The 13,050-nt window shown below is 31.9% G+C and overlaps 1 protein-coding gene across 1 annotated transcript in view; it reads left to right on the top strand.

Moving 5' to 3' along the window:
- Positions 1-13,050, top strand: part of Rtkn2 (rhotekin 2) — a 68,961-nt gene that overhangs the window by 15,981 nt on the left and 39,930 nt on the right. Inside the window, exon 3 of the mRNA XM_076835071.1 lies at positions 12,214-12,272. Within this exon, the coding sequence (XP_076691186.1) occupies positions 12,214-12,272 (59 nt within the window). The remainder of the gene's footprint in view (positions 1-12,213; positions 12,273-13,050) is intronic.

Raw genomic sequence — 13,050 nt, 5'->3', positions numbered from 1 at the left:
TCTGTAGATTATTTTTGCTAATATGACCATTTTGACAATATTAATTCTACCTATCCATAAATGAAAAGACATGCATTTTCTAAGGTCGTCTTCAGTTTCTTTCTTCAGTGTTTTATAATTTTCGTTCAAGTCTTTTATCTTCTAAGTTAGATTTATTACTAAGTATTTTATTTGTGTGTGTGTGTGAATGAAGTAGTTTACTTAACAGATTCATTTTCGGGATATTAGAAAGCTATTGATTGTTGTATGTTGATCTTTCTGCTACTTTGCTGAATTTGTTTATCAGATCTAGAAATCTGGTAGATGGTTTTAGGTTCTTTAGATATAGAATCATGTCATCAACAAGCAAAAATAATTTGACTTCTATTTTTCCTATTTGTATTCCTTTATTTTTCTTCTCATGACTGAGTGTTCTGGCTAGAGTGTCAAGAACGGTATTGAACATGAGTGGTGAGGGTAGACATTCTTATATTCTTTCTGATTTTAGAGAAAATAATTTCAGTTTTTCTTCATTTAGTATGACGTTAGTGTTGAATCTGTCATACATAGCCTTTATGATGTTCTTTCTATCCCCAGTTTCTCTAGTGTTTTTATCAGGAATGGATGCTGAATTCATGAAAGGCTTTTTTTTTTGCATCACATGATCATGTGATTTTTGTCCTAAATTCTATTTATGTGATAAATTACATTTATTGATTTATATATATTAAACCAACCTTGCATCCCTGGAAGTGTACGTTCTTCTTAAATGAGGTTGGATTTTTTTTTTAATCACTGAGCTACATCTATCTCCAGTGCCCCCTCTCCCCACTTTTTTTTTTTTTAAACTTTTTATTTTGAGACAGGGTCTCAATAAGTTGCTTAGGTCTTTGCTGCATTCTTGAGGTTGGCTTTGAACTTGTGATCCTTCTGTCTTAGTCTCCTGACTATAGGCCTGCACCACCATGCCCAGTTGCTAGTGTTTTGTTAAAGATTTTGTGTCTCTGTTCATCAAGAATATTGTTCTGTAGTTTTTTTTTTTTTCTTTATGTGTCTTCATCTGATTTTGGTAGCAGGGTGGTCCTGGCTTCATAGAATTTAAGAGTGTTCTCTCCCTTTCTATTTAATAGAATAATTTGAGGAGTAGTAGTGTTCCTTAAATGTCTGGTAGAACCTAGATGAGAATCCATCTGGTCTAGGGCTTTTCTTTGTTGGAAGCCTTTTTTTTTTTTTTTTTAATTGCTCAGTCTTATTGCTTGATATTGAGTTGTTTAGGTTTTCTGTATCCTCTTGGTTCAAATTGGGTATGTCACGTGTGTTTAGAAATTTGTCAGTATTTTCTAGATTTTCTGATTTATTGGAACACAAGTTTCTGAAATAATTCCTGTTGATCCTCTGGATTTCAGAAATGTCTGTTGTGAAATCTCCTTTTTCATCTCTAATATGTTGATTTGGGTCTTGTCATTATTTTGGTTAGTTTGACTAGGGATTTATCAGACTTGTTTATTTGTTCAAAGAACCAACTCCATGTTACTTTGAATCTTTATAATTGTTTTAATTCTCTATTTCATTAATTTTACCTCTAACCTTAATTAATTCCTGTCTTCCATTTGTTTTGGAATTAGTTTGTTGCTGCTTTTGTAGGGCCTTGAGATGTAGCATTAGACTATTTATTTGGGATCTTTCAGTTTCTTTGTTTTTGTTTTCATTTTTTTATTGTGAGCACTTACAGCTATAGTACTTCTAGTACCACCTTCATAGTGTCCCAGAGATTTTGGTATTTTGTATCGATGGTATCATTTGATTCTAGGAATTTTTAGAATTTCTTCTCTCATTTTCTGAATAATCCATTCCTCATTTTTAAAAGTATTATTCAATCTCTATCTGTTTATGTGGTTTCTATAAATTTTTTTGCTGTTGATTTCTAATTTCAATCCATTGTAATCTGATAAGATGCATGGGATAATATTGGTTTTTATTTGTTTGTTTTGTATTTGCTAAGACTTTCTTGGTGTCTAAAATATGGTCTGTTTTGGAAAAGGTTCCATGGACTGCTGAGAAGAAACTATATTGAGCTATTGCTGGGGGAAATAGTCTGTCATACACACACACACACACACACACACACACACACACATATACACACACACGCACACATATATGAACATTTGATTTATAGTTAAAACTTAGGTCAGAAGTGTCTTTATTGATCTTTATGTCTGGATGACCTACCTGTCTCTTGTTGAGGCGGATATATTGAAATCACTAAGTATTATTGTATCAGGATCTATCTGGGACTTAAAGTCAAGTGTTTGTTTTTTCTTGCAGAATGCTTTTTAAGCACTGTGCTAGAGTGTCTATATTAAAAAGAAGGCAGTTTGTCAACACAGGAGAATGTATATGCAGCTAATATTGTACCTTTAGATACTCAGCAGTCTTTTCCTTAGTTTTATATTACTACTCCATTTTTGTATTACTGTCAGAGTTAAATAACATTTTAATGAAAAGAACACTAATCTGCTGCTTCTAAAATTTTATGATTAAATAGTTAAAAATTAATATAGACAATAAATTAGACTTTTCCACAGGAGAATCCAATCAGTATAAAATGGTAGAATAAAAGAATGTCTAAGAATTGGATCTAGTTCTGGTAGATCATGAAGGATGGAGAGATTTTAGTTAAGTGAGTAGGAAGAAAGCAGCATTCCAAGAAAAACCATTAGAAAAATGAAGGCTTAGGGTGAGAGATGAGCATGGATTATCCAAGAACAGTGGAGATGTTTCCCTGCCCTTTTTATTTTTTATTTTGAGACAGGTTTTCACTAAGTTGTTTAGGGCCTCACTAAATTGCTGAGGCTGGTCTCCAACTTGCAATTCTCTTTCCACATCCTCTTGAGTTGCCACCATGTCTGGCAATTTAATTTTGTGCTAGTTTTTATATCATCCTTGAAAAAGTAGTCTTATTGTAGTTTGATGCGACACTCCAGTTGGGAGATCAGTGATATTTTTTAAACTACATATCTTTTGAAAATATTGATAACTGGCTAAGGGTTTGATTAATGTAATGTTCTAATACTATAAAAAAACATTGTTCTAAATTGTATTTAGGTATGAAATGCCTTATATTTTTATGCCCGAATAAGCAAAATATACCTAGCTTTATTTATAATTCACAGTGAAGTTAGACTGATCCAAAAAAAGTGGATGCACAAATTTTTCTAGATTGGGTAGATCTTAGGAAGTTAGGTGAGAGCACACATGGCTTTCTGCCTCCGTTTAGAGCATGGAATGGCTTGTTTATAACAATCTGTCAATTTGGTAGCCTTTTAACTTACTAATTAGACTATCCCTCTGCTTCCTCCCTACATACTATTGCTACTAGGTATATCTACTTAAAAGACTTGTATCAATCCACTTCTCAAAAAACAGCTAATAGTTTCCATTTACTAAAATTTTTTGGATAGGCATTTTAGGATCTTTGTAGTCTAATTCCAAACTTTTCATAGTCTTATCTCTCAATTTCTAGTTATTGCAGACAAATGATTGATCTGTATCTCCAAAATAGTTCTTTCATTTTCTTGTCTCCAGGGCCTTATACTAAAGTGACTGTCTCCCATTCCCACTTGGCAAAATCCCTTGTGTTCTGAGACACTAATGGCAGCATCAGGGATTCCTTGATAATTCCATTCAAAAGGTGGTGGTTTCTTCTTTCATGTCCAGAATAAGGACTCAAAAAATTATTACTTGCTTCCTCCTGGTTCTGGTAGCATCTGAATTGTGAATATTATACCATAACTTATTACTTTCTGGGAGCTATTTATAAGTACATCGTTTCAATCAGATTGTGAACTTTGGAAACTGGGACAGTGTGTAGTTCTTCTTATTGGTAAAATAGATTTGAAATCATTCCTCACTTCATAAGCTAACTATGAGGATTAATGCCTGGAGCTTTGCGGGTACTCATAGTTGAGACAGCCCAATTAAGGATGGTTCCTCTTCTTGTTTAGTGGGAGTTCCTTCAGCATTCTCCTGTAGTCTTAGTAACTTCTTGCTTTTTGACACACACAAAAAAGACCAAAGTTGTCTTGTGTTTTCCCTGCTCCAGGACTTGAGTCAGCCATTTCTATGAGTTCTGGTTCCCTTTAATGGTTAATGAATTCTGAAAGCAAAGTCTGGGTACCACTGATTCTAGGACTTTTCAGTGGACATAGCTACAAAAAAAAAAAAAAAAGACTTAAATCACGAGTTTACATTGATATGATAGGCCTTTGTTTTCTTAAATTAATTTTGTTTTTTATTTCTATTTCTCTTCTCTTATGCTGAAAATCTTTATTGCCAATAACAGTAATATATATTTTTTTATTTTTATATAATGATTATGTAAACTAGTTTGACAACTGTAGAACAGTATTCCTGGTGGTAAACCTATCCAGGCAAATTCAGGATTTCTTTACAGTTCTTTTTCAACATACAGAAATGATAATGAAGAATTTCCAACATACAAAAAAGTAGAAAAATTATACTGTGGGGACCTACATGCTTGCCACATGGATTGTATAATTAATATTTTGCCGTATTTGCTTTTTTGCCTTATCCTATATCTCTTTCTCTATCCACCCATCACTTCATCTTACTTTTTTACAATGCAATTAAAAATTAAATTCTTTACAGTTCTTGTGTGTGTGGTGTGTGTACATGTACATATGTCCATATTTGTGAGTATATGCATATACATACATGTGTGTCAACACAGAATAGGCAACTATTCAAAAATTACTTGAAATAATCTTTGTCTCTCTGTATTAATTTCATAAACTGGGTTATTTCTGTTTGTGTTTTACTTCTTTTCTCTTTGAATTAATTGCATTTTGGGGATATGTCCTGTTTCCATGTACTCCTTCCCAATTCCCAATAGTCCTTGCTTCTGTTTCCCTCAAGAGGCCGCTAGTCTTTTGATTATTTTCGACCATATGTTTATTTTGCCTGTTCTGCAGCATAGTGTAAATGGAATGTTTCAACATAGTACTTGTGAAATTGGTCATGTATGTTATTTTTTCCCCTCTTTATTGATAAGTATTGTTCTATTATGTGTATATTCCATAGTGCTACTCCCTTTTCCCAGTTTTGACTCTTTTCCAATTACTACCTGCTTTAGGGCACTTGCAGTTCTTTTCAAGTAGTTATTTTTAAAATAGTTTTTCTATTATATTGTTTTCTGAAGGAGGATTTCTTCAATCTGAGCTACTTTGCCATTATCAGAGTGGAATCCATTTAATTATATCTTGATCGAATACATTTTTATTTTTTCTACTTTATGGAATATCTTGAAGTTTTGTGACTTAATTTTCTTGACTGTCTTATTGGCTTTTGAAGTTATATTTTATTGGGATACAAAGTTTACTATGTGTTCAAACGATCTGTCTTCCCTAACCTTACTTGTTTTTGACCGATTGAAATATCATCTATTAAATGGGTTAAATTTATTTTTCAAGCTCTGCTGTCTTTGACCTTCTGTCTCCTGCATTTTCTGCTTCATGAAGATGTAATCTAACATTTGGTACATGAGGTACTTGGAATATCGTCATTGGCAGTTGCAGTCTCTAGCATTATAAAGTGTCTTTTGTTGCTGTTATCTCATGTAATGCTTTTGGACCTGTATTTGCCTTGCCTGATAACAATACCACATCCTCTGCTTCCTTATTGTTTGCATTTGTGTAATATATCTTTGCCTATCTCTCTATTTTTAGTCTTTCTAAATCAAATTTGAAGGTGTGTTTCTTATAGAATTTGGTGAGAGCTGATTCTATATGTGCAATAACTTGTTTATAACTTATTTATGTATTTTTAGACAGAAAAAGCAGGAAGGGTTTATTTAGTGAAATGAAAGTATAATCCAGGGAGAACATGGGCAGGACCAGTCCAAAAACAGGAGGCAGCCTCTTGGCTTCTGCCCTGTGGGTTTTTTATGGCCTGCTTGGAATTCTCCCATGAGTTATTCATTCAGGGTAGCTACTACAGTTTTCCTCCATAGCATTTGGACTTTATATTTTATAAACCAAACTGAAAATCCTTTTAATGGGAAAATTAAATCCATTTATATTTAATATGTCTGATGCATTTTATTTCAGTTTCTTTCATATTCTTTTATGTTAACTGTATATTTTTCTTATTATCTGTCTTTTATCATATGGTCTATTTTCTTTGCTTTTTAAAATTACTTTTAATTCTGGGAGAGTTAATAGTTTGGTAATTGCTATAACTTGATATAAAGATTTTATATAGTGATAATACCAGTGCCCTTAGTTTTTGTTCCCCTTACATTATCTTCTATGAATTTATTTTTTTCTGTTTTAAATAGTATTATTCGTTTCCACTTATTACAAAGTTTAATGTGTCTTTCCTTTACTATTTTCCCTTTTCTCCTTCTACTTTTTCAAGATTGGGTTATTTCTGCTTTGGTACAGTGGATAATATTCATATACTAATCTTAAATTCATATTTCCACCTTTGTTTTAGTCTTTGATCTGAAACTAAATATGTATAATGTTCACTACTTGTCCTTGTAAATTGTACTTTCTAAAATCATCATCTTTTGAAAGAGAGCTCATTAGATAGTAAATTTCTCAATATAAGGACTGTTTTCTTTACAGTCTTAACATGTTTAAAGTATTTTTCTTTAATGTTGCTACTTAAAAGGCAGTTTGGCTGGTTATAAATTTTTTAGCCAATTCTTTCTTTCCGTGGATTTCTTGAAAACCTTATCACATGTTGTCTTGTTATTAAAAATATCTCATGTTAAATTTTTTTCTTTTATAAATTTTTTTTTTTTTGGTCTGGAAACTGAAAGTAGCTTCTTTGTTTTGTTTTAATCCTTAACGTCTGATCATTTTACTGGGTTATGTTTAATGCTGACCCATTTGGCTCATTTAGGACCCATTCAATAATGCAGATTCATTTCTTATTTTCAAAAAATTATTAATTCTATCTTATTATTTTGTTTTTCTTATTGGAGATCTTCCAGTTACACTTGAATTGGATCTTGTTTTGCCTATCTTCTGTTACTATCACTTTCTTTTTTTTTATCACTTTCTTTTTTTTAAATTTATTTTAATTAGGTATATATGATAGTAAAATGCATTTTGATTCATTGTACACAATTGCAGCACAACTTTTCGTTTCCCTGGTTATACACAATGTAGCATCACACCCTATGTGCAGTCTTACATGTACCTAGGGTAATGATGTCCATTTCATTCCACCATCTTTCCTGTCCCCCTACATTCTCCCCCTGTCTCCCTCCCCTTTGCCCAATCATAGTTCCTCCATTTTTCCCATGCCTCCCCCTTCCCTACTTTCTTTTTAATACATAATTTCATTTTTGCACATTTGGTTCTTTACCTTCCCTTCCACTACACCCTTTAGTGTACTTTTACTTATATCTGTTCATATTTGGGTATCTTATTTTTTAATGTTCATTTCAAAAATGATTTTTTTTCCAACTTCTTCCTTATTCTTACTTCTTGTTTGTGTATCTGCCTATTGTTTATCTATTACTAGTCTAAGGTTTCAGATTTCAGGTCTTTGAAATCATGTGTGCATTCTTGATTCTATCTGTGCAATAACTTGTTTAACTGCACTTAATTCATTTGGAATATTGTGTTCTAATAATATTGTGAAGGTAGGTTTGGTGGAGTATTTTTGTCAGCTAAAGATGTTTGATTCTCTACTTGATTTATAGTGGCTTTTTTAAAAATATTTTTTTTAGTTGCAGATGGACACAATATCTTTATTTATTTTTTTTATGTGGTGCTGAGGATCGAACCCAGTGCCTCACACATGCAAGGCAGGCATTCTATCACTGAGCCCCAGCTCCAGTCCTATAGTGGCTTTATATAGATATTAGGGTCCTTTTTTGTCCCTAATGAAATATGTAAGATTTCCGTAGTGACTAGGAGTGGGGGTGAGACATTATTAGAAGTGCTTACTTGGTTTCTTAAACAATGTTTTCTATTTTTAGAACAGTGAAGAGCTATTTCTTTAATAAAAGATGACTAGGGATATTGATTAGTTGATTTTCTGATTCTTCAATACTCTTTGGTTTCCTTGGATTTTTAACCTGCTTTCAACCCCTTCCTTTCAACTCACCCGAACTAGTGCTGTGGTTTTCATCAGGTCTTATACTTAATTCTCTCCTCTTTTAAGAGAGTAGTCACCTAACTCTTTCCATAGGTAAGGCCTCCATGAGCTTGCTTTGATGGTTTCAGATGGTAGTTTCCCCATTTTGTATAAATTGATGCTTGATAGTAGTCTCTGTTTGTTAGTTATACTCTCAGTATAAACTATAGGTGATTTTGTTTTCCTTATTTATCTGAAGGCTTTTGTAGAATGAGTAAAGAGAATCAGATTTTGATGGCCACCACTATTTTACAAGAACTGGCAAGTCAAACTCTGATCACTTTGGCAAATGATCTAGTGCCTCTTCTGTGTCAGCCCAAAGACAAACACTTGGGCCCCAAATCCCAGTAATTCTTTTATTTGTGTAATATTTTAAAGAAAGACATATGATACATTTAAAATATGAAGTCGTTGAGTAGCTCTATGAGCTAGATATTTTCCCCATTTTATAAATAAAGCTAATAAAATTAAGAGGTTAATAGCAACTTGTGAACATAACCTGTAATTAATGCCTGAAATCCAAACCTAAGACTTGAGTCCAGATCCTACTGTTTGTTCCATCAAAATGACCATATCCTTATTTCAGTTTATTCAACAGTAGTATTCATTCACTAGTGCCATAGAAAGCACTGAGCTGTAGAACAGATATTTTGTTACACAGCAAAAAACAAAATAGATGGACCGAAAAATCCCCCTATACTCACAGATCTTACATTTTAGCAATATCATCTATCTATCCATCTCCCCTACCCCACCCAGTCCATCTCTTGTTGACTTAAATTCTGAAATGCTTTATTTGGCTTTGTAAAAATAATGCTAATTAGGGGCTGGGGATAGCTCAGTATTAGAGCGCTTGCCTCGCACATGTGAGGCACTGGGTTTGATCCTCAGCACCATATAAAAATAAATAAATAAATATATTGTGTCTATCTTTAAAAAAATGCTAATTAGAATCATTTATAGGACTTAATTATGTGTGTCGTTCAACACAATTGTGATGTTTTGAATAATGCTAAAATAATCTTGCAAGTTTTATGAGATGACTGTACTTGTTTTTTATACTTCAGTTTCCTAGTTTATTGCTTTTGTACTGTAAATTAAAAAGTGTAGATTGGAAGTTAAAAATTATGTTAGTAGTTCTATAATGAAACATGCATTTGCAAACATTATTGTTTTAAAACATATCACATTTGGAGTAGAATTTAAGATATTTCTGAAGCTATTAATTTATACCACATGGTTTTAAGAAAGGTTAAAATTCCATGCTAAGCATTTCTGTTTTCTGTTTTCACTTACTTGTATAAAAAGTGAAGGATTTTATGACCTCTTTTCAAATAATAGAATACCATTTAGGATTCTCTAAGTATTAAATTATGAAAATGTAAAATACTTTTATCATTGTGCTATTTCTCATTATAACTTGTTAATTTTAAATTCCCTTATGTAACAATAAGTAGGATAATCTGTATTTACTCAGTCAATTTTAACACAGATATTTGAGCAACAAAGTGGCAGATTGGCACCCTCTTTTGGTCATTTTATTTACCTACAGGCAGAAATATAAGTAATAAAATACAATTAAAAATTTGTCTTTTATATGTTGATCTTAAAAGTTAGCATTTACAGGCCTTACCAAAATCATGCCTCAAACTAGGTTCATATGAATAAAGCACACTATTATTTATTTGTGAATTCTTTTAGTAATTTGTGGTTATTTGCTTTTTCCTCAGGCTGGCTCTCTAATCATAGAATTCAGAATTGGCATTAACATTGCGGATTTTCTAACAAGTATTTATTTATCTGTAGCAAACTGAACTGCAGCAGCACATTATTAAACAGATAATGTTTAACAATTTTATTGTGAATTTGGATTAATTAGAAAAACATCACCTTTTAGTGCCCTTAATAACAGTTTGGGGAATTATTTGAATTGAAAATAAAGTTAAGCTTTAGAAAATTGAGGCTGAGTTCTCCTCCTCTCATGTTTTTAAAATCCAGAAAATTATTCTGTAAGATTATATGGTTAATTTGATTTATATTATAGTTTGATTATATTTGTGTATAATATGTTTGTGTGAATGCTCCTGGAAATGCCTATGCAAATAATTTATAATTGCAGGGAAGAAAGCTGTACTCTGCCAGGTGGTTGGGTAGTTTGGAGAGGGAATTTTTCTTCTTGTAAATATTCAGCAAGTTTTCTTTTTGGTGGTTGTAGTATTTCAGAATTTCACATGCCTGCCAAAGCCTCAAATGTAATCCAATTTAATAATGCCTAATAGATCTCAACTCTGGCAGAATATAGACCTACTCCATAAACTTTAGGTACCACCATTTTAGAGCTTCCTTGCATTTTTTTCACTGAAATAAATATTTTAAGAATTTTTATTATGTATTGCTCATATAAAAGCTGACTTTTAAAGTTATTGCTTACAAATGCCAGACAACCATATTTGTATAGCATTTTTGTACCAGTTTGAGGACACTGAGATTTGTGTTTTGATTCCTAGTGGTCCTTTTAGTATGTTATTTCTCCAAAATATATAATGAACTCCTCAGATGAACTTTTCACCACATGATGAAGCAATAAGCATGATATTCTTTAACATAACACATTTTAATGTCAAACTCAACTTTTAAATTTGTGATTCAAAGAAACATTATTTTGAAATAAAGTACTGATATTTTTAACTATATAAATTCCCAAAATATCAGGCATGAGCATAAAGTAATTAGATGGGATTCTGAGAATATATGACTTTAAATCTACTATATTATTTTAATCATACATAGGGTATGATTCTATAAATGTCCCATGTAAACTTAACAACTTAAAACATGTCAGTATATTATTTTAGCTCATTTGGACTATATGCCAACTCTGGTACTTTTATGTTTAATCCATAAAGGGAGTAAAAATGTAAAACGATATATTTTATTTACAAATTGGATGCATGATATGAATAGATAGTCCTTTTAATAAGCCTGCTGAGGGCAATGAGTTGGTGTGATCCTCTTCTAAAAATTAAATAACTTTCCACTTCAAATTCTGACCCAATTTTTCCCCAGAAACTCTTAGAATCAAACAGTATTCAAATGGAAAGTTTTCATCATATATTTGAATTACCTAATTAGCTGTCAGTTAATTGACGAATCAAGTTGAACAGGGACGAAAATAATACAAAAATACTCTTAGAATTATTACTTAGAAATGGAATACTAACTCAATAAAACTCTCCTACTTAAAAAAAAAAAGAAATGGAATACTAATCTGTAAATGCAGGTTATTAGGGAAAAGGATATTGGGGAAATATTTAAGGATTGGGAGTTGTTATGATCTAGTAGGAGTTAACTATTATCGATTTTGAAGGTTTCTTTTATGATAGTATATTCTTAATTATATTTGCAAACGTCTTATATTCCCAGAATATTCTTTGAAACTTTTTGTATTGGCATAGTCAGACTTTTCTCTCTACATTTTATTCTCTCTATAGAGTTATCGTCTTCCTTTTTCAATTTATTATTTGCCCTAGTATATACTTGGTTCTTTGACATTTAGAAGAAATAAAATATGATATTGACTGTATAAACATAGCAGAGAGTAATTTTTGGATATTTTTCAGATCCTATAAAGATGAGCGAGATATTCTTTTGAGTAGCACATTATGTGATGGGGAAGTATGTTAACTTTTTCAAGCCACTATACTTAGTAAGCTAGAAATGTAATATATAGAATACTCATTTCCAGGTAATGGGGACCTGGACAAATATTGTTTATCTCATTTACAAATGCAACAAAAGAGTTTCATTTTAGAGAGACCAGTATACAATCATCAAGGAATACAAAGTTTATATGAAAAAGAGAATGGTTCTGTGTATTTCTCTTAATAATTGTTAGTTGTTGACTAAATATATTGAAGAAGTTTCAGTCAAATAGTTTACATTAACAAAGTGATTATTCATAGGTATGTATTTAAATATTTAGGCATTTTTAAAAGGTTTTTTGAAACAGTTGCTTATTAGAAAAGTTTTTTTTGTTTATTAGAGTTTTTCTTTTGACAGTGATATGAATTCTGAAAGTAAAGAAAGAACAGCATGCAAAGGAAAGGTTGCCATATCAGGTATGCTATATTTATATTGCTGAATACATTGTATTAAATAACTAGAGTTGATGAGTTTTTATTCTCGATTTCCAGTCTCTTCATTTTACTTTTCATACATGTATTTGAATATTTGATATAAATCTGTTTTAATCATTATGCTCTACATTTGAATAGAACTTTACGGTGTGGGGAAAAAAAATGTTTCAGGAGCTGGTCTGGGGATGTAATTGAGAGGTACAGCACTTGCCTGACATGTTCGGGGAAGCCCTGGCTTCCATCCTAACAGTGCGCATGTACACACACACACACACACACACACATAAAAGAAGAAGAAGAAAGAATGAAAGACACCCTCCCCCTCAAAAAAGAAGTCTCATACATTACATATATTGTGCACTTTTCTCCTTGGGGCAGCCTTGTAAAATAGGTAGGATAATTCTCATTTTCTATAGATTCAGAGGTTAAGTGACTTGCTGTAAGTGGCAGAGCTGGGCTGCAAACTCAAATTGATTGATACCATTCCTTTTCTGTTTTAATGATTGTCTAGACCAAGAGTTTCATGGGGTTGGAACTGTTTATTTTGTTTATCATTTTATACTCATAAGCTAGCTGGTATAGTGGTTGGTGCATAGAAATTGCTCAGTGAAATTCATTGAATATCCGGATGACTCTTGAAGACCAAACTTTTCCCTGTTTTCCTTTCTGACCCACTTCTTTTTCTTAGCCACATCTTCCATTACTCCTATACAGAAGCCATTTGCTTTAAGCAGACATTTCTTCTGTTTTTGACACACAC

Source organism: Callospermophilus lateralis, chromosome 15, assembly GCF_048772815.1.
Source record: "Callospermophilus lateralis isolate mCalLat2 chromosome 15, mCalLat2.hap1, whole genome shotgun sequence".
NCBI classification, from domain to species: Eukaryota; Metazoa; Chordata; class Mammalia; order Rodentia; family Sciuridae; genus Callospermophilus; species Callospermophilus lateralis.
Note: the sequence above shows the minus strand (reverse complement) of the source record. Positions and strands in the feature narration are given on the sequence as shown.